A 22,755-nucleotide genomic window follows, 5' to 3' on the forward strand; every position below is an offset into this window, starting at 1 on the left:
AAGGCATCACAGTTAGCCTGCGAGTACTGTGTAGTTAAATTGAAACATTGACTTCCATCCTTTGCATATCTCTAGTAAAACGATAGTAAAGGTTTGACTTACTGTTATAACATCCTCCTCGGGGCTTGTTGCCTGGTTCCAGACTTCTGTTGGAACATTATATAAACTGTTCTAGTCGTGACAGGAGTGAATTCGGTAGCTTTGTAATTTTGATGGCTTAGGTTTACATTTATATCTGGCCTTATCACACTTCTGTGTATATTTCATTTGCAATCTGTCACCTTGTCGTCATTTTCATTCCTGAGAAAGTGAATAAATCTGTAATCAAAATATCTCTTAAAACTGAGCCATGTGCCTGGAAGGCATAATTTCTGGCACCTTAAGCAGAGATTCATTAATATACAGACTAAAAAGGTTTAAAATAGTTAATTAAAAACACAATTTTAATGCTTTTTCAAAAAAAAACTAACGATTGCTCGTAGATTGGGTTGGTTGCAATTGTGAAGCTAAGAGATGCATATGTTTTAACTGAGAAATACGGAGATTGAGGGATGAAATTCAACTTTTAATTGATAATTACGAGAATGTCTAGAGTTCCTTGTAATTAGTGGGTCAGTTGGGAAACCATATTCTCAGAAATCACAAGTCTCAAAGACTGGTAAACTCCTGTGATCTTATTTGTGGATTGTCAATTGCAGAAGCAATTGTTTGCCTCTAGGTGGGTGGGTGGTGAAGGAGTGATTAGCTTACCCACTAAAATGCATGGATTTGTGTCAAATGTCAGTCTGAATAATAAACCACTGTTGAGAGTAGCAGTTCACGGTCAAGGATACACATACTTCCTAAACGCTTGTTTCCCAGGATTGACAGAGCCCTTCCAACAATACATGGCTTTGCTTCTGTCACTATGCCACCAGTCTATTGTTGAAAGTGGACAAGAATGAAACATCTGAGAGCTAAAACTTTTACTTTACTAGAAAACCTTCCTTTCTTCTCTGATGAATGAGAATTCATTTGCTTGTTTCACTCATTTCCTGTTTGTCCCATTCAGTGTTAAAACGTGCGTTTATTTCCATGAATACCAAATTAGGCCTGTCAACAACAACAACAGCTAGACTGACTTTACTACAGGTTCTTATAATGTATGCAGGTTAACTGCATTCAGCAAATTGGTTATATTACAAACTACTTCAATCCCTCTAAACTGTGTTTATATTGGGGTTTAGTGGTGGGGAGAAGATAGTACCACTGACTGCCACTGTGTTGGACTTGGGCAGTGGCAGCAACCCCGAAGTAAATTTACCAGATTCACCACAGCCGGCCCAAAAAAGTCTCTTATCTTTAAACTGAGTCTTCCTGGCAGCCAGCCTTGAAGTTGTTGCTGGAAATGAAAAACCTGTAGGTTATGTCATCAAGAACACCCTTTCAAGCCCTCATATTTTAAACAAAAGCAACTTAGGGTAGTACTTTGGAATAGCAGGTTGGCCTTTGCACAGGGCCACATCTTTATTGATCTTCTTGTCTCATGACGAGGTGGAGGGTTACTGTTAGGCATAGATTCTTCCTGCCTCTGAGTGGCAGGGACCTAGAAATAAATTATCCAATCAGCCCTGGGACAGATCTAGAGGAAATAATACAAAACTGCAGAAAGCAATTGAAAAAATGGTTGCTCAAGGACAGCGGAAGAATAAAAAGAGGAAATTCAAACTGTTTTCCCCACAGTGGCTGTGAATGATAATATACTAACGACTTTAGTATACTTAAGTATACTAGGCCTTCTTTTAGATTTTAATTTTAAGATTAGCAGATTGTAGTCTGCAGTTCTGTATATTCTCTCCCGTTCCCCACCCCACAAATCAGCTTCCAGAATTGTTGAGAGTTTTATATGGGAGGAATTATTCCTAGCTCATTGCCAATGGAACATTGACACTTTTGAAGATAAGAATGACCTGCTGCAGGCACTGAAAACAAATCAGGAACTGAAACATCTAACAAAAGGGATCTCTTGTTTTAAGGTAACAGGGAAAGTGGGAACTGTCAGGAGGGGCATAAGGACCGTGAATTTACCTACACAAATAGTCTGTAACACAAAAGGTAAAAAGGCCTTCGCTGGAGTATTCTGCCCAATCCTGGGCATCACACTTCAGAAAGGATATCAAGTCCATTCAGAGGGTTTATAGAGAAATTGCTAGAATGATACCAGGGACAGGAATTTGGTTATGATGATAGACTAGAGCAGCAGGGGTTATTCTCCTTAGAGCAGAGAAGGTTAAGAGGTCATTTGATAAAGGTACTCAAAATTATGAGACTTTTTATGAAGTAGGTGAGGACAACTGTTTCCATTGGCAGTAGGGTTGGTAACCAGAGGACACAGATTCAAGATAATTGGCAAAACAGCCAGAGAGTGATGAGCAAAATTGTTTTACTCAACCTATTGCTATGATCTGTAATGCATGACTGAAAAGAGAAGCGGAAGCAGATTCAATATTAACTTTCAAAAGGAAATTAGGTATGTACTTCAAAAGGAAAAAAATATATAGGGCTATGGGAAAGGAGCTGGAGAGTGGGACTAATTGGTAGTTTCAGTGTGCCAGCAAAGACATGCTGGGCTGAATGGCCTCATTCTATTCTGTCTGGTTCTGTGATTCTAACTGAAAAAAACAATAAAAACCTGTTCAGAGAAACTGTTCAAAGTATAATTTTCAGTTGTGCCACAACATGAAACACAGTGAGTATATCTACTGCGAATATGGTTTGAAGATATTTAGAGAACAATGCCAGATTTTTTTAAACATTAAAGTATTATTTGAAGAGATAAAAATCTGCCATTGTGGTTGCACATAACTGCTTCCACAGGAATCACGTATACAGAGTACGTTTCCCCTCAGCTTTTGTAGGGGAAAAGCCCAGTTGTTATCGCAATTCCTTTGTGCCAAACAATCTCACTCGAAGCCAATATTGGAGCCACAAACACCAGCTGCTGTTGCAGTCGATGCTCCCAAGTCTGTGCCCTGAGCCTAGAGAGCGCTTTTTTTTCACCTTTCCCTCCTCCACTGTAACTGCTGAGTTGGCTTTGTAAGATATAATCATACGAAAATGTATGGTATAATTATAAAAAGTGCTAAATATATATAATGATACTGTATGTATTTTTGGAGATTCTTCTATCCTTCAGTACAGTGTAACTGGACAGTGTGGATATAGGGACGCCGTTGTAGGGTGATTAAATCTCAAATTCATTTTTTATTACACAGGTTGATGGGATTGTCCAGGACTTTTTTTCTGTTTGGTGGGTTGTATTCTGCAATTCAGTACATTATTCCCCCTTCCACCTCCCCACACATCAGTGGCTTTCGGAGTTGATTAAAAGTTTTATATGGGAGAAATTATTCCTAACTCAGGCCGTTAGATCATAGTTTGCAAGGATAAATAGATGGAACTTGATCACCGAACCACTGATGAGAACATTGGAATCTTATGTAATAGAAAAGACATTAGAGTTACTTAAATCGCTCTTTTAACGGGCAGCAGAGATTGTCAATTCGCCGAAACACCAGCAGAAATCTCAGAGTCCAGAACAGCATTTATAGAGTGCCTTGAACATCAAAAAAAGTTCCAGAGTGCTTCAGAGACAATCGACTAATGGATGCCAAGCTGAAGAAATTAGTAGTGACAGAGGGCTTGGTGAAAGAGGTGCATTTTAAAGAGGGTCTTACAAAAGGAGGGAGGTGGAAAATTTTAGGATGTGAATTTCACACCTTCACAGCATGGGGTTCAGGAGGCTGAAAGCATGACTGGCAGTGGTCAGGTGAAGTGAGGAGTTGCGGGGCAGAAGAAGGCTGCAGAGATGAGCAGTAATGGGGCTCTGATGAAATTTAAAAACAAGGGATGAGAATTTTAAGGCAAATTGTTGGGAAATAGTGTATGGTAGGCAGGACCCAGAGTAACGGGCAAGCATAACTTGGTACAGGGTATGGACGCAGGCAGCAGAGTTCTGGGTGTGTTGGTTTATGGAGGATCAGAGATATGAGCCTGGCCTGCATAATGTTAGAATAGTTGAGCCTGGAGGCTGGAAAGGCCAGAAAATGGAATTTGACTTTTCAAACGCTGCATAGCAGTGGCACTGATTATAACTAAATTCAGATGTTAGTTTTTCAGTTGCCCTCCAGTTAATCTGTGGTCTACTGTAAAGGAGCAACATTTACTATTTAGTTCAAGCCTAGATTACCACAGTTAGCTCTTGGCATCTAGCAGATTGATAGTTGTAATGAATCTGATCTAACTAATCAAGATCATGCTTTAGTAAAATCATTTATTGCCCTGTAATCTTATGACTTTATTTGTAAATAATAATAAAATATTGTTGCAAGCTAACAATGCAACACAGCTGTCAGAATCATGAAATGACATAGCACAGAAGAAGGCCATTTAGTCCATCTAGCTCTTTAGCATCAGGAGGCTGAAAGCATGCTAGCTCTTTGAAAGATCTAACGATTTAATCCCATAACCATTTAAATTTTTCCCCTTCAAGCGTTTATCCAATTCCCTTTAGAATATTATTATTAAATCTGCCTCCATCACCCTTTCAGGAAGTGCATTCTAGATGATAACAACTCCATACATAAAATAAATTCTCATCTCACCTCTGTTCTTTGCGCAACTGCCTTAAATCTGTGTCTTCTGGTTACTGACTCTTCTGCCACCGGACCATTCATGATTTTGAACATCTTTACTAAATCTCCCTATAACCTACCCTGCCACAAGAAGAACAAACCTATCTTTCCTAGTCTTTCCATGTAACTGAAATACTGCATGTCTGGAACTATTTTAGTCAATCATCTCTGCATCCTCTCCAAACCCTTAGCATCCTTGCCAAAATGTGGTGCCCAGAATTGGACCGAACGCTCCAGCAGGGGCATGACCAGTGCGTTATAAAAGTTTACAATAACTTCCTTGGTTTTGTATTCTGAATTGAACATGAATTCCACATGCTTTCTTAACGACCTTGTCCTACCACCTTTAGAGATTTGTGTACTTACATTCCCAAGTCTTTCTGTTCCTGCACTTCCTTTAAGATTGTGCCATTTAGTTTATTTTGCTTCTCATACCAAATGAATAATTTCACACTTCTCTGCATTAAGTTGCACTTGCTACATGTCTGTCCACTGCACCAGTATGTGTCTTCCTGAAGTCTGTTGCTATCCATCTCACTGTTAACTACATTTCTGAGTTGTTTACCATCTGAAAACTTTGAAATGATGCCCTGTATACCCAAGTCCAGGTCCTTAATATATATCAAAAAGTGCAGTGATCCTAATCCACACCACTCTATACTTCACTCAGTATGAAAAACAGCCACCCACCACTACCCTCTGCTTTCTGTCTCTTAACCAATTTCGTATCCACATTACCACTGTCCCTTTAATCCCATCGGCTTCAATTTTTCTAGCAAGTCTCTGGGGGCTTCTGAGTCACGTGTATGCATTGAATAAGTTGATCTCAGATGAGATGCCCTGGCTGCTAGCTGGTGAGCCGTGTTGAAAAGTGAGCAAATGTGTTGTGATGCCCTCCACAATCGGATATCCTGCTAGCACTTACTGACTAGATGGAGTGAAGGAATGGTACCACAGTGGGATTCAATGCTTTTAGAAAAGGGGAAGGAATCAATAGTCCAGAGTTGTTTTGTGCGAGCAAATGGCTTTTAAATAAATGATGAGAAGGACATCTAATCAGTGTTGAGCCATTCAGTGTCAGTTACGCAGCTATTTATCAAGACCCATACGAGGAATTCAGTTCTGCGATCTAACTTGACGTGTCAGTGCTACATTGTCAGGCATACTGTTCTTTCAGATGAGATGTTACACTGAGCTTCCATCTGGTTGTTTAGGTAGACAATAGAGATTCCTTGACCAAAAGAATAATAGGAAATTTTCCCTGTATCCGCTCAATCAAAACAACCATGTTAAAGAAGTAATTTCTATCTTTTTGCAGTGTGGAATTCTGCTGTGCACAAAATTGCTGCCACATATTCCTTAATAACATTTGTGACTCTTTAATTAATTAAATTTACATACAGCATTCTGAGGGTTGTTTAAATGGATTATTTATAGCTGCGAGCTTGAGACCAGTAGCTGCAGTGTTAGTTTTTGCCAAGCAGTGGTCCATTTATACTGCCTGGTTCAAACTGTAATTACACTGTTCAGCAGAGGGCTCACAGTCTGCACACATCCACGTTCAGCACCACACTCAGTATCGTCCACAAAGTTTATAATCCAAACAGTAGGAAACTGCCTTTTCGGAAACAGTTTTTCTTGGGAGTCAGTTCAGGCCCTATATTTAACAGGACTTATATTTTCAGTGTGAGTGGAAACCAACACTGAAGTGTAAACATAACCTATATAACTACAAGCCTTTTTTTTAAAAAAAGCAAGAGGTTTACCATCTCTTTGGAGTCACTTGATGTTCAATGCCATTACCATTACTTAATCCCCCACTATCAACATCCTGGGGTTACCATTGACCAGAAACTGAACTGGACTAGCCATATAAATACTGTGGCTACTAGAACAGATCGGATGCTAGGAATCATGCAGCGAGTAACTCATCTCCTGACTCTCCAAAGTCTCCACCATCTATAAGGCACAGGTCAGGAGTGTGATGGAATACTCTCCACTTGCCTGGATGAGTGCAACTCTAACAACATGCAAGAAGCTTGACACCATCCAGGACAAAGCAGCCCGCTTGATTGGCATCCCATCCACAAACAATTCTTCCCTCCACTACCGAGACACAGTGGCAGCAGTGTGTACCATCTACTAGATGTACTGCAGGAACTCACCAAGGCTCCTGAAACAACACCTTCCAAACCCACAACCAGTACCTTCCAGAAGGATAAGGGTAGCAGTCTCATGGGAACACCACCACCTAGAGGATCTCCTCCAAGCCGCACACCATCCTGACTTGGAAATATATCACCGTTCCTTCACTGTCATTGGGTCAAAATCCTGGAACTCCCTTCCTAACAGCACACTGGGTGTACCTACATCACATGGACTGCTCTGGTTCAAGAAGGCAGCTCACCACCACCTCCTCAAGGGCAATTAGGGATGGGCAATAAATGCTGGCCGAGCCAGTGACACCCACATCCCATGAACAAATAAAAAAAAGACTTGGATTATTGCTTCCCTTCTTCCTCCTCCTCCATGTAATTTATAATTGAGGTTGTGACTGCCCAGCCAGGATTTTCCGGCCTTGCCCGGTATGGAAATCGTCACAGATGGGACGGAGAATTTGATGGACTGTTGCCTTCGGGTGGGAATTTCCGGTCCCATGGCAGGTGGACCAGAAAATCCCGCCCAATATTTCCTCTCTCAGTGATTGCATTTTTTATTATAACAGTCTGTGGTTAAAATTTGAAGTTGAACATAAAGAGGTCCCAACTGTTAATTTGTGTCCTGGCTTTGGTGTGTGAAATATGCATAGGATACGTTGAACCTGGCCAAGTACAGATCTTCCAATTGCTTGCTGGTCAGAGAACCACAGCATTACAAGGCTAACAACTATTAACCTTGAGTTAAGTGTATAAGTCCAATATTTGTTCTAACTGAAATGCAACATTTTGTTACTTCTGTACTTATAAAGCAACTTTTATGTAGCTGGCCAAAAAGGAATATGTTTTTTAAGGCAGAAAGAAAAAGGTGAATACAGTTTTGAGTCTGCAAACTATAACCTAGACTTGGCATGGAAAGGTCTTGCGGTTTGTGTCAAGGAGATCATCTCAGAATCTAGATGGTGTATTGGAAAGGTAGTTGGATTGGTACTCTGAAAAGAGGATGCAAAATGAATTATATTAATAAAATGAAGTTGGAGGGGGCAGGACATTGCAAGATCATGGACTGAGAGGAGAGAAGAATATCTTCCTTTTAATTTCCAGGTTGCTCAAGCCCATCCAACAAGATCGTAATTTTAGTTACATACCTGTAGACTGCTGTATTCAATGAAGTGAAGCAAAATAGATATAAAATGAGTTTCAAATTAAAACTTCGCCTTATATGTATGTATACATTCTTAACAATACATTTAAAACATCATATTGTATTCAGTGTTTTTTGGGGTTTCCACAGAAAGTATGACCAAGGCCAGTTAAAATTTTATGCTACACATGCTTGAACAGTAAAAAAAGTTAGCTTGGATCAATAGAAAGCATTCTCATGTCTGATTCCAGAAGTTATGGGATCAAACCCCACCTTAGGACACTCAATTTAAGCGTGCGGTGTAGCACACTCAAGCAAGAGTGCTTTATTGTTCCGTCTATCTCTTGAGATGGACATAAAAAGGTAGCAAGATGTTATTCGAAAAGTAGAGGGTTCTCTCCCAGTGCCTTGGCCTAGATTTATCCCTCAATCGATGTCACAAAAACTGGTCAGTCATTCATTTCCTGTTTGTTGTTCATAAATTGCCAACCACGGATACATAACGATATTTCAAAGTAAATTGATTGGCTCTGAAGCATTTTGGGACATCCTGAGGGTGTGGAAGGTTCTACATGAATACAAATTAGGTTACTCTTTCCAAATTTTGAGTAGTCAAACACTAAGGTGCTGGATATTCTTAGTTATACATCTGTTACAGGTGCTGGGAGCAATTTGAAGTGTTGAAGGATACCCTGTACCGTTAAAGTGCATTGGACCAAAGTTAAACTGTAAACGTTTTAGCTTAAGTGCAATGTTAAGTACTAACACGCCAAATCAGCTTAGTGACTACATAGTTCAAGATGCGAGTTTTGTGCGATACATGTTGAATAATTTTTTTCGAGGGGGGCTGGGCCCTTTTTCGGAATCCTGTATTATTTTAAATTCTTTAAAACTCTTGTGATTACAGGCGAGAAATCACAGACCACCGAATAACCAGAATGGAAATTTTTGGCACCGGATAAACATACTGTACAGGCGAAGGATCAACGGTTTGTGACCGATACACTCTTCAGTCTAACTCCTGAAAGAAAACCCAGCAAATATGTAGCCCTGCCATTTAAAGACAGACTGGATGGCTGAAGGTTTCAGCAGTTTCAACTCTTGCTTTTACAGAATCAAAGCTTTTTTTCTTGTCTGTGTGTATATTTTGGCATTAACGTGTAGTAATCTGATGAAATGGACATCAACTCAGTGGCTGAACCACCGCTAGTCCCCGAAGTTCACTGGAAGACGGCAATGGGTGTGGATCTCTCGTCAGGTGAAACCGTCGGAACAGTTCAGCGGTGAATTAATTTTGAGCCCATGTATTGTATTCTACAAGTGTTTCCTGCAATTATTGGAACCTGAGCCAGAAAATATCAAGAGCTGCCTTACGTTTCCCCCAAAACACAATCAAATACAATCTGAATTGTTTTCATAACACACCCTTTTTTATATAACAAGAAAATGATGTTCATCCCCTGCAGCCCTGAGATGAATAGAAATGTATATGTGTAAGTTATTTTGAACTGACTTATTTATTAGATGTAGAGCATCTCGCGTGTTTTTTCAGTTTGTTTCCTCCCGTCTTCTCCCCTCCCTCTGTAATCCATTGCCAAACTGATCTATAATGTATTCTGTCTGCAACTTTTTTTTCCCCCATGCTGTTAATTTCTGCTTAAAGTTATTTAATTTCAGTTCAGTTTGCGTAGTGTTTTCATACGCTGCATAGGACTCAGTGTAAATGTAGCAAATGTTTAAGTAATTCCCCACCATCTCCATCTTCCCACTGTTCCCAACCCTTTGTTTTTTTCCTCCAGTTTTGATTTGATTTTTTCTTCCTTGCACTGATGTCTGAAGGGGAATTGACAATTTTTAACTGTGCAATACTGCTGTACATAGCTACAGAACTTTTATGTACAAAAATATTTTGTGTCTTGAAACTTGTGTAATTTTGAAGTAAAATCTTTTTCTTACAATAAATTTGCTGAAAATCAAACCAAAGATCCTCTGCAGTTTCAGTTTGGTTTTAATCCTACGTGCAGTTTATTAGCCTGCAGACAATGGATAAATGATGGGACAAATTACTGGGGGCCATCTTTGCATCCATGGAACTGTATCTTAATCGAGGATGGCAGGTAATGTGATGCTAATTTCAATTTTGGATCGAAACTTGTTCTGCTGCAGAGCTACCTGAAGATGTACAATACTTTCCACCTTTCTGACCTACGACATTCTATAGATTTACTCACTCAAGAATGGGACAAAAAAGTTATAAGAACAGGCATAGGCCATTCACTCCCTGGAACCTGCTCTGCCATCCAATTAGATCATGGCTGATTCGCACATCACCTCACAAATTCCCGCTTTTTGCTCCATAATCTCATGATCCCTTTACCTAAAAACAGGTATCGATCTTAGCCGTGAAAGCTCCAATTGACCCAAGATCTACAGCATTTTGGATAAGAGAGTTCCAAATTTCTGCCACCCTCTATGTTAAAAACGTGCTTCCTGATTTCCCGCTTGAATGGTTTAGCTGTAATTTTACGATTATCCTGCCTTATTCTTTATTCCCCTACCGAAGTAAATAGTTTCTCTATTTACCCTAATAAATCTTAACATTTTAAACACCCTAATCAGATCACCCCTCAACCTTCTACACTCAAGGGAATACAAGCCCTGTTTATGTAACATGTCCTGAAAATTTACCCTTTAAGCTTGCAAGACTTAACCTAAACCTGAATGCAGTATTCCAGATGGAGATTGGCAACCCCTGAGGAAATGCTGTTTTTCTTGTTTTAACTGCGGTGTCTTTGCCCTGACAGTAACAAGCCAGAAGCTGCTTCACGAAACTACCAGGTTCTGTTCAACTGAACCGTAACTTCCTCCCCATTATGTTTCACCCCTTTGAAATAAAAGCCAAGAATCCATTTGTCATCTTGATTAGTTTTTGAATTTTGTCTACTGGATTTGATGAATTTTGTACTTAAGCTCCCAAATCTCCTACACATTTCTAATGTTTCTTACAATTTACAAAACACTTTGATCTTTCTTGGATCTAAAGTGGTTGACCTCCGGCATACCTACATTTGTGCTCCATTTGCCATAGTCGTGCCCTTACGCACAATATGTTTTATGTCCCATTGTCCCTTACTGCTCCCATCTGCCCTACTTACTGTCCCTCCCAACTTAGTGCCATCTACAAACTAGGATATACAATACCATATTCCTTCATGTGCCATTGATAAATACAGTGAAAAGCTAAGGCTCCAGAGTGGATGCCTGGGGGAACACCGCTTGTCATTTTCTTCCAATTAGAATACCTGCTTTGCAACAATTTCCAACCCAAGTTGAAAGGCTACTGTGAATTCCATGCACACTCATTTTTAAGGTATATTTAAAGGCAAACAACAGTCCCTAGACATACACCATCTGTGTATATTTTGACATTCCTGTCCACTATACTGTACAATGGACTGATTTTCACACAACTTCCAACTGTCAAGTGAAGCAGCCAAATCAAGAGTGATATATATGCTGAGAGATCCCTCAGATCAAATGCATTTCCCATCGAAAGTATAAGTGTGTAGTAAAGGGGATCGCCTCAGAGCGTGGTTTCTTCCTGAAGATGTCAGAGGTGTTCTAGGGAATATCTCAGACCTTGTAATCTTCTCAAAGATATCCACCTGCATGGTCAAACTTGTCTCCAAATCACATTGTTTAAGGGGAGCAGTCTGTCATCCATGTATTATTTACTTGAAAATGGGTTTTCATATGTTTTTAAACAAATGTATTATTCATATTTAGCTGTGACTTATTAGTATTTTAAAAGATTTCATCTTTTTCAGTTACTAGGTAATTGTGGTACAAACTCGTGATTCAGTGTAATTCTTGTTGGAGGCATCGTATGAGTTTTATTTCTCTTGTTATTCTAAGGTACATAACCTTTTCTATCTACAGATTGCCTATTTTGAACTATCTTAAAAGGCAAAGAGAAACAAAAATATTGCTGCTTGAAACTGCATTGCTGTGTGGGTGTAAAAGTGCTTTCAGTTCCAAATCATCATTTTTGAATTCATTTCATTGTGGTTTTATTAAATAACTAAGTTAGGATTTCTTTCAAATACTCAGTCAATGTGTCTATTGCAGTACGGTGTTTTCTTATATATACATTACATGCTGTTGTTTTGCTTGCCCAATCCAGCTAAGTGCCTCGTGATCATTTTGGTAATACCACTGGAAGGACTTGTTCAGAACGGTCGTTAAGAATGACACAACTCTCGTTAAATGCATATTTAGAGTTCTGCACCCTTGTGTCATTGCCATGCTGCATGAATCCCCAGCTCAGCGACTGGCTTTCATGACCACATGGATATGTCTCGATGCCAACCAACTAGTGAAAGATCAAAACTACAGTTCATTTTGGGGTTTTATTTTGGTTGATGATACATAGTCAAGATTTCTATGTCACGAAAATCTGAGCACCCAAATCTGAATGTCTGTACGTAATCTTTCTACTTTCAGAAGGAAAGAAATGGTTTTGATTGTTTAAGTCGCACAGCCCCAGCTGAAAAATGAGCAATAACAGTCGGGTTAGTAACTCCACAAGAAAAGAAACCCACAAAACCCACTTGGCTGATCTGGTTCCTTCAAAGGGAAGTCTAGTTTTCTGGGTCTGCATTCCACAAAGCCTGTTCTGTCTCTTCGCCAAGCTCGTATTCTTCTTCACTCTCCCTTACCAGGAGTTTGTCAATTTTGTTCTTGTAAAGGTTTCACAGGTGCTACTTGCTCTGTATTCAGGGTGATTTCCCCCCCCCCCCCCTCCCCCCGCCATACTTGGGCATCAAAGTCAATGCCGACTTATACTGAGTTATCACTGAGAAAGTGATGGGTGACCTTCTTAATCTGATAGTCTGTGTGGTATATGTGTTCCCACAGTTCTGACAGGTAGGGAGTTCCAGGACTGGTGATGAAGGAACAGCAATATGTGTCCAAGTCAGGATGGTGTGCACCGTGGAGCGGCACCTTTTTGAGGTGCTGATGTTCCCATGCGCCTGCTGTCCTTGTCCTTCTAGGTGGTGAAAGTCACAGTTTGGGAGATGCTGCCAAAGATGTTGTCTTCCCTCTTCCTCTAATTTTCTCTCCTCCTGGCAAATATTTATCCTCAATCGACATCACCTAAACAGGTAACCTGATCATTATCTCATTGCTGTTGATGGGAGCTTGGTGTGTGTAAATTAGCTGCTACAGTTCCAACATCACAACAGCGACTAGACTTCAAAAAGTACTTAATTGACTGTAAAGCACTTTGGGATGTCATTGAGGTTGTGAAAGGAGCTATATAAATGTAGATCCTTTGAGAGACATCCATTTCTTCTTGTGCCACAGCTCCATGGGTATCAGGCATCCCCAGGGGTCTCCTTCAAGTATTTTCTTTATGACTGGTTTTATTTAATTGCACTCCTGTGAGAAGCAGCTTGGGATGTTTTATTGTGATAAAGGTGCTATATAACTGCAAGTTTTGAAATGTGACCCTCAACAATGAATCATAGAAACATGAAAATGGAAATCAATCCCATGCTAACTTGATGTTCACCCACCCACAGAGGAATGGGAACTGCTTGCTTTATTTTTCCTCCTCTAACCTTGAATTAATTATAGTGCTCCCTATAGTGAGTTGGCTAAGTTCAACTGATTCAGTGCAGACCAGGTATCAAACTTGGGACATCATAATCTTTATGATTCAACTGTTCTCTGGCTAACTCAGAGTTGACAGCTCTAGGTGAGTAACAGGGATAATGGAGTCAAAAACTCCAGCAGCCAATTAAGAGAGAGTTGGGTTCTCTCGTGGGGAAACCACAGATTTCTAAAGAAGAATGAGCTAGATGAACCAAATGCCTTCCTTCATCTGTACTTGACCTCTGAGATGTTGCTGGATTTCAAATCCCACTTTGCTCAGGATTTTCTAATCATGATCCTTGGGTCTTAGCTTGTTAGCCTGAAATCTTTTATCTGATTAGGGAAAACATTGTAGTGTTGGAAAGAGAGGGTGTCCCAGCAGGGACAGAATCCCATTTGGTTAGTGTTGAGAGGCAAAAGGGACGATCATGCCACTGGGGCTATTCTATAGGCCTCCAAATAGTGTGAGAGAGACAGAGACAGGGGAGCAAATCTGCAGGTAAAGCACAGAGATGTGCAATAACTATAGATATTGGGGGACTTTCATTCACCAAATATCGATAGGGATCATGAGTAAAGGGAAAGGTGGGGGAAACATTTCTGAAACGTGTACAGGAGAGCTTCTATGACCAGTACATTCTTGGATCCAACGAGGAAGAAGGTATTGCTGGATCTGTTGCTGGGGAATGAGGTGGACCAAGTGTCTGTGGGGAAAATACTTGGGTAAGAGTGACCATTGTATCATGAGGGTTAGATTAGCAATGTAGAAGAGCGAGATACAATCTAAAGCAGAACTTCTAAGTTGGAAGAAGGCTAACTTCAATGGGATGATTTTTAAGTCAGAGATGTTTGAGGTATAGGCTGGGTATACTCCATCAAGATAGAAAGGCAGGGGAACCAAATCCAGGATTCCTTGGATGACAAGGGAAATAGAGAATATGATGAAACCAAAAACAAAATGTATGATGCATTTGAGGTGAATTCTTCAAGTGAGAACCAGGCCAAATATAATTAGTTGAGAGGATAAATGAAGTCGAAATGGCGAAGAGAGAATATGAGAATAAAATGGCAGTTAACATAAAACTGGCATATAAAACATAATACCAGCATATAAGTGGGTAGTAAGTAGTGGGGTGGGGGCTATTGGATCAAAGAGCAAATATATGCTTAGAAGCACAGGACAAAGCTAGGTTACTTAATAGATTACTTTGTGTCAGTGTTTACTGAGATCATGCTGACAACTTATCAGTAGAAGCAGAGATGGTAAAGGTAATGGATGGGTTGAAAATTGATAGGCAGGATGTACTGGAAAGGCTGACTATGGTAAGAGTGGATAAGTCACCTGGTCCAGATAGCTTGCATTCTAGGTTGCTAAGGGAAGTCGGGGTGGAGATAGCAGAAGGGCTTGCAATCTTCCCTAGATATGGGGGAGGTGCCAGAGGATTGGAATGTGGCAAATTTGACACCCTTGTAAGGACATTCCTAGTAATCACAGACCTGTCAGTAAGGTTCTAGAAACCAATAATCTGGAGAAAAAATTAACAGGCACTTGGGGAGTTTTGAGTTAATTAAGGGGAGCCAGCATGGATTTGTAAAAGGCTGATAGCGTTTAACTAATCTAATTGAACTTTTTGAGGAAGTAACAGAGAAAGTTGAGGAAGAGAATGCAGTGCATGTTGTCTATATGGATTTTAAGAAAGTGCTTGATAAAGTGCACCATAAAAAACTAGTAAACAAAAATGAGGCTCATGGGATAGGAGTGTCAGTTCCAAATGGTTAAAAAAATTAGCTTAAGGACAAGGAAACAATGAGTCACAGTAAGTGGCCATTTTTCTGACTGGAGGATGGTAGACAGGTACTCTCCAAGGGCTACTGCTTTTTTAATATTTATAAATTATTTGGATATTGGAGTACAGAGTAAAATTTCACAATTTGCAGATGATACCAAACTTGGAGCTGTGGCAAATAGTGAGGATGATACCAATCGACTGCGACAGGACATAGACAGGCTAATAGAATGGGCAGACAAGTGGCAGATGGAAGTTAATACAGAGCAGTGTGAGGCGATGCATTTTGACAGATGAGATAGTGTGATGCAATAAACACTTAATGGTACAGTTCTTAAGAGTGTGCAAGGAACGAGGGACCCAAAGGTTCATTTGCATAAATCTTTGAAGGTGGCAGGACATATTTTAAACTTAAATAAGGGCAGCTATGTGGGCATGAAAGCTGAACTAGCTGAAGTGAACTGGGATACTAGGCTAGGGGATAGATCAATAGAGAAGCAGTGGCAGACATTTAAGGGGATATTTCAGAATACACAGAATAAGCTTATTCCTACTATTAAGAAAAATTCTAAGGGGAGGACCCACCAACTGTGGTTAACTAAAGAAGTTAAGGAAAGCATCAAACTTAAGGAAAAAGCATACAACTCCACAAAGATGAGTAGCAGGACAGATGATTGGTCAGAATATAAAGAATGGCAGCGAATGAAGGAAGAAATTAGAGTATGAGAGGAAGCTAGCTAGAAATGTAAAAATGGGTAGCAAGAGTTTTTACAGGTATTTAAAAAGGAAAGGAGTAAGAGTGAGTGTTGGTCCTCGAGAGGGTAAGAATGCGGAGTTAATAGTAGACGATAAGGATTTGGCAGATGAAATGAACAAATATTTTGCTTCTGTCTTCACCATAGAGGATACAAAAACTTTCCAACAATAGCTGTGAATTGGGAGATGGAAGGGAGAGGGGAACTTGAGGAACTTAGTGAAATTACAATCACTGAGAAAGCGATACTCAGCAACCTGCTGGAGTTACAGGCTGACTAGTCTTCGGGTCCTGATGGACTTCATCATAGTGTCTTAAAAAAGGTGAATAATGAGGTAGTTGATGTGTTGACGTTAATTTTCCAAAATTCCCTAGGTTCTGGAAAGGTTCCATCAGGTTGGAAAGTAGCAAATATAACCCCTCTATTTAAGAAGGGAGGGAGGCAGAAAACTGAAAACTATAGGCCAGTTAACTTGACTTCTAACGCGGGGAAGGTGTTAGAATAGATCATTAACGAGGTTATATCTGGGCACTTAGAGAAACTCAAGGTAATCGGGAAGAGTCAGCATGATTATATGAAAGGGACATCATGTTTAACCAATTTATTGGAGTTCTTTTAAGGAGTAACATGTACTGTGGATAAAGGAAGCCTGTAGATGTGTTGTATTTTGATTTCAAGAAGGCATTTGATAAGGTGCCACATCAAAGGTTAATGCAGAAAAATCAAAGTTCATGGTATAGGGGGTAACATATTAGCATGGGTAGAAGATTTGCTGGCCGGCAGATAAGTGAGAGTATGCACAAATGGGTCTTTTTCTGATTGGTACGATGTGATGAGTGGAGTCCCACAGGGGTCTGTGCTGGGGCCTCAACTTCTTCAAATTTATATTCATGACTTAGATGAGGGGAGTGAAGACATGGTAGCTAAATTTCCAGATGACACAAATATAGGCAGGAAAGTATGTTGTGAAGAGAACATAAGGAGGTTGCAGACGGATATTGATAGGTTGTGTGAGTGGGCAAAAATCTGGCAGATGGAGTATAATGTGAGAAAATGTGAAGTTGTTCACTTTGACAGGAAGAATAAAAAATGCAGAGTATTACTTAAATGGAGAACAACTGCATAATTCTGAGGTGCAGAGGGATTCTAGTATTCTATGTATTCTATATATATAATATTCTATGTATTCTAGTGCATGAGTCACAAAAAGTTAGTATGCAGGTACAGCAAGTAATTAAGAAGGCTAATGGAATGCTATCCTTTATTATGAGAGGAATTGAACATAAAATTAAGGATGTTATGCTTCAGTTATACAGGGCATTGGTGAGACTGCATCTCGAATACTGTGTGCAGTTTTGGTCTCCTTATTCAAGGAAGGATATAAATGCGTTGGAGGCGGATCAGAGGATGTTTACTAGATTGATACCCAGAAAAAGTGGGTTGTCTTATGAGGAAAGGTTACACAGATGGGGCTTGTTTCCACTGGAGTTTATAAGAGTGAGGGGTGACTTGATTAAGGTATGTAAGATCCTGAATGGTATTGACATGGTGGATGTGGAAAGGATGTTTCCTCTTGTGGGTGAGTCCAGAACTCGGGGGCACTGTTTTAAAATTAGGGGTTGTCCTTTTAGGACAGAGATGAGGAGAAAGTTTTTCCCTCAGAGGGTTGTGCGACTTTGGAACTCTCTGCCTCAAAAGGCGGTGTAAGCGGGGTCGTTGAATATTTTTCAGGCAGAGGTAGATAGATTCTTGTTAGGCAAGGGGGTCAAAGGTTATCAGGAGGAGATGGGAATGTGAAATTCGAAACACAAACAGATCACCCATGATCTTAATGAATGGTGGAGCAGACTCGGGGGGCTCAACTTCCTACTTCTGCTTCTATTTCGTATGTTCGTATTGAAAGGGTGATTAACAAAGCATATGGGATCTTCAGCTTCATAAATAGAGACACTGAGTACAAAAGAAGGCAAGTTTTGCTGAACACTTCAGGAAGGATGTAAAGATCCTTGAGAGGGTCCTGAGGAGGTTTACCAGAATGGTTCCAGGATAAGGGATTCTAGCTACCAGGTTAGGTGGGAGAAGCTGGGTTTGTTCTCCTTTGAGGAAAGGAGATTAAGGGGAGATCTGGTACAAGATTATGGGCTGGATTTTACACTACCTGCCGGGCGTGTTTTTGTTGAGAGGTGGGGGGGTGGGGGGGCACGTAAAACAAGCCCACCACATTCCTGCTCACCTCCAGCTCGGTCCCCATAATATGGTAGATGGCCACCCACCATTTCAAAACAAATAATTAACAAGCAATTGAGCTTGTTAACAAGCCAATTGACCCAAATTTTATGCTGCCCATGCCATAAAACGGTTAGTGTGGAAAGGTGGGTGAGATTCAGAAAGCTGTTTTTAAAATAATTTTGTAGAAAAAGTGGGAAGGAAATGGGGTTTGCATCTTTTGGGGGGTGCCCTACATGCATCGGGGGTCCCCTACCTCACCACCACCCCCACACCACCCTTGTTTCTCCTCACATGGCCTTCAAAACCCATCCCCACACCCCCTTCTCCAACCCCCTAGGCTCTTGATCACTTCCCGCTCTCAAGGCCTGGGATTGATCCTAATCTGGGACCCATCGATCTTCTCTGTTGGCATCCTTCCAATCCCAGCTGCCCCATTGCTGAGCTTTGGCTGCCAGCTGTCGAGGGAGAGACATCCCCACCTGCAGCATGTTATTGCCTTGTTGAGTGTCAGTCGGGTGGGGGGGGGGGGGGGGGGGGGGGGGGTGGTGTGTGGGTTGGGGGGGTCATATTGTTTGTCCCCACCAGCCCCTGAAAGGAAAATTCAACCCTATGACAGGTTTAGATAAGGTAGACAAGGAAAAGCTATTCCTATTAGCTGATAGAACGAGGACTGGGGGGACACAGGTTTAATGTTTTGGGCAATAAATACAAAGAGGATGTGTGGAAGAATGTTTTTACGCAGCGAGTGGTAATGACTAGGTACTCGCTGCCTACAGGGGTGGTGAAAACAAAAGTGATCAATGCTTTCAAAAGGAAATTGGATAGACACTTGAGGGAAATAAATTTGCAGGACTATGAGGGTAGAGCAGGGGAACAGGACTAATTAGATTGCTCTACAGAGAGCTGGCATGGACTTGATGGACTAAATGTCCTCCTTCTGTGCATAATGACTCTATGACCTAGCTCCATTGTAGAAGCACTGTTAATACCAGGTCTGTGATGATCCAAGCTTGTCCACCAGTTATTGCCTCTGTGGGTCCAACTGCCAGAGTCCGATCCAATTCCAAAAGTTTTTTTCTACAGAGTTTCCTTATTGATTCGTAGGACTTGTCCCTGTGTATTTAACCATACACTCTAATAATATTGGGCTTGTCATTTGTAACTGTGCCGTGCTATGCTATCTATTTTAAAGCTTTTCATTGTGGTGTCCAAGAGGAAGATGATATTTTGCAACTCTCTACCTATGCATTTGCACCTTGCTATGTTTACCCTGCCTTGCTATGTTTTCCCTATATCATATTAAGGACATGCCTGGACAATCAGTCAACAGAATTCCAAGATATAATCTCACCCAGTATCTTTGGGATGAACAGGAAGTAAAACATATTCTGTAACTGATCCTACTTTGGATAAACGGCAAAGCTAATGAAATCGGGACAAGTGGAAACTTGTGAACAGTTCCATGAATATCACAGAAGGCTTCCTTATAGGAGACTAAACAGGTAGAGGTAGTTGAGCCACCCACATTATCATTCATTGCACATTTAGTAACATTGCTGTTTAATGATTGACCCATTGAAAATGCACTTCTACAGCACAAATCTCAAAACTAATGCTTGTCTAATCTTTGAATACTGGATACTAAACTACCATAATGAGACAGAAAAGTAGAGGTTCTGTGGGTAAAAAAAAATCTTGAATTACCTGTTTTAATTGCCTGTTCCATTTAACTTTTATTTTAAACTAGCAATGTTCCAAAACTCAGCTTCACTAATTCCTTGTGTAACCTCTCACAGGCACTCGCAAGATGACATTAATTATGTAAACACTTGTATCTTTTAGAAATTTATGAGCAATATAGAGATGTACTATAAATGAGTAAGTAGTATAATTTGTGGTTTTCCTTTGACAGTTTGTATTTTGTGATCCTGGTATGCGGTGGGCATGCTTCATGTGTGTAGCAAGCTGACCTCCAGCACCCCAAACTCTCATTGATCTCTGGGTACATAAGAACACAAAATAAATAGAGGGGAGAAAGGCCATTCACTTCAGTTTAACTGATCGGCCCAGAAAATGTTACCTAACTACATCTTCAATGAATCAAAGATTATTGGCTCCTCTGCCCTATCCCGTTGACTATTTCAAGTGTTGATCACATATTTGTTAACTGCAGTTCCTTTTTGTCAAATATGTCATACTATGCAATATAAAATGATGGACACCATCTGAGTGGTCCTTTTTGTAAATTCACCCTTGGGATGTGCGTGTTCCTGGCAAGGACAGCATTTATTTATTATCCGTCCCTAATTGCCCTTGAGAAGGTGATTGTGTGTTCATTCATGCATCAAGTTTCCAAAATGTGATAAGAATGAAAACGTCACAACATTAAAAAACAACCCTCAAGAATAGCATTAACAAATGTTATGACCTCTTACATTAAGTAACATTAATTGTATCTCTATCCCAGTATGGCAAAACTGTTTTCTCTACTTTACAAGTCCAATTGGTGACATTTATGAAACTTAAGCATTTAACAAAATTACCCACGGCCAACTTTCAATCAAAATCTGGCTATGGGAGGAATGTCCATTGCTTTTTGATTTGCTGGGGTCCTCCTACCCACCACTCCACCAACCTCAAGAACCATTCTCTGCTCACTAACTTTTATTTAAAATTATTGACAGGAGAAATTTTGGAGCCATCCCTTTTTAAGGAATGAAAAAAAAACAAACACCCTTTCTTTTTCTGATGCCTCTAGGATTTTTCTCCAGGATTTTCTTGCAGCCAACATATACCAACATGTAGAGCTATGCCTGCAGTCTCGCTGAATCACAGCATATGTTCCATTAAATGTACCTACACTACATGGACTGCAGCAGTTCTAAAAGGCACCTCACCACCACCTTCTCAAGGGCAACTCAGGATGGACAATAAATGCTGATCTAGCCAGCGATGCCCACATCCTGTAAATTAATTTTTTTAAATGCCATAAAAATAAACTTGTATTCCTGGCATTGCATTTACACCTCAAATACCAGCACATCAGAATAGGTTGTACACAAAAATGGAAAAGTAAATTACATGACCAAGAATGCAATTAAATGATTGGGAAGTATCACAAAGATTTTAGGAAAAGCAATTAGTAACATAATGCCGCCCTGTCTATACCCGAAAAGCTGTGCCATCCAACATATATTTGAGAAGTGAAAATTCTGATTCGTAAATGGTTGCGACAATGAATCAATTGACTTTTTGCTCACATAGAGTTCTGTTGGCAATGGGTACCATCTGGTGTGCCATCCACATAGACATCCTTTGTATGTGAGCCTTGAAGGTGAGTGTTCATTCGCGGGGGCAGGATGGGGGTGTTGATGTGGTGCGCATGCATTAGAGCTAAACCCAAACTTGTTATCATATCATACCTTCAGGAGTAGTGGATTCTCGCGCCCCTACCACCACTGAGGCTGAGATCTGGAATTTAAATCTGGGATTTCATGCTGTGTGTGTCTCAAGTATTTACTGTTGTAAACTACTGAAGCATCAAAATTTGTTTCTATTTAACTAAGCGGACTGACTGTACTAAGCCCCTTTGAATTTACAATGAGGCAGTCATTTCCTAATTTATACTGAATCATACTCGTCAAAACACTCGCATTCTGACTGGCTGCCCACTGAAGATGGCCGAACACAACTTCATAATGCACTGCAAACCCATCACCAGACAAATTTTATTCTAATCACCATCGCATACACTGTCTTGCACATTGACCTTCACTTCCGCACTCAAAAAGAAAATCTGCACAGAAATGGAAATCCCTCACACATTTGGTTATTTTCACAGGAAACACCTCCACTTTCCTTCATCTTTTTCAAGTCTACCCCACATTACAGAAAAGAAAATACTGAGCTCCTGACAAATCTACCTAGAAAGAACACACATGATAGAGATACTAGAAGTGATGCTTCCAATCAGCTCACATTTTGTGAACTATACAGGAGCAGTCGGTTGCCTAAGTTTGCTACCAAGCTCCATGAAATAAGAAGGTGCCAATTCTAGCTTTTCTTGTCCCTTCCATCTTCTCCCCATATCTCATGAAGGTGTTGGTTTATTGTTGGGGTACAACTCCATGGACAGCAATATGTTACCTAAATGGCACCCCTTTCATTTGTAAGCTTTGATAGCAAGGGCCAGTGGGCTACTAAAACACAGGGGGGATGTTGGGGATGCCATCACAGGCGATCCCCATCCCATGGAAAATACATATACTTCCAACAGGGATCACTGGGTATAAACTATGAATTGGAATTCTGAACAATGTTCCTGGTCTAAACGAGGAAAGCTAAATTCAACTG

General features: G+C 40.4%; 1 protein-coding gene and 1 long non-coding RNA gene across 12 annotated transcripts in view; one reads left to right on the forward strand and one right to left on the reverse strand.

The window, feature by feature from the left end:
• The window catches only part of LOC144681000 (bcl-2-like protein 11), a 39,121-nt gene extending 29,165 nt beyond the window's left edge, over positions 1-9,956 (forward strand). For all 3 annotated transcript variants that reach the window (XM_078542647.1, XM_078542646.1, XM_078542648.1), the window contains one exon: positions 8,881-9,956. In XM_078542647.1, the coding sequence (XP_078398773.1) occupies positions 8,881-8,935 (55 nt within the window). In that variant the 3' untranslated portion in view covers positions 8,936-9,956. The remainder of the gene's footprint in view (positions 1-8,880) is intronic.
• Positions 1-22,755, reverse strand: part of LOC144681001 (uncharacterized) — a 585,681-nt gene that overhangs the window by 91,706 nt on the left and 471,220 nt on the right. For 8 of the 9 annotated variants that reach the window (XR_013576666.1, XR_013576663.1, XR_013576659.1 and 5 more), the window contains exon 8: positions 103-300. The exons of the other annotated variant lie outside the window; for it this stretch is intronic. This is a non-coding gene — a long non-coding RNA (uncharacterized LOC144681001). The remainder of the gene's footprint in view (positions 1-102; positions 301-22,755) is intronic. 9 annotated transcript variants of the gene reach the window in all.

The sequence above is a fragment of the Cetorhinus maximus genome, chromosome 5, assembly GCF_964194155.1.
Source record: "Cetorhinus maximus chromosome 5, sCetMax3.hap1.1, whole genome shotgun sequence".
Classification (NCBI taxonomy): domain Eukaryota; kingdom Metazoa; phylum Chordata; class Chondrichthyes; order Lamniformes; family Cetorhinidae; genus Cetorhinus; species Cetorhinus maximus.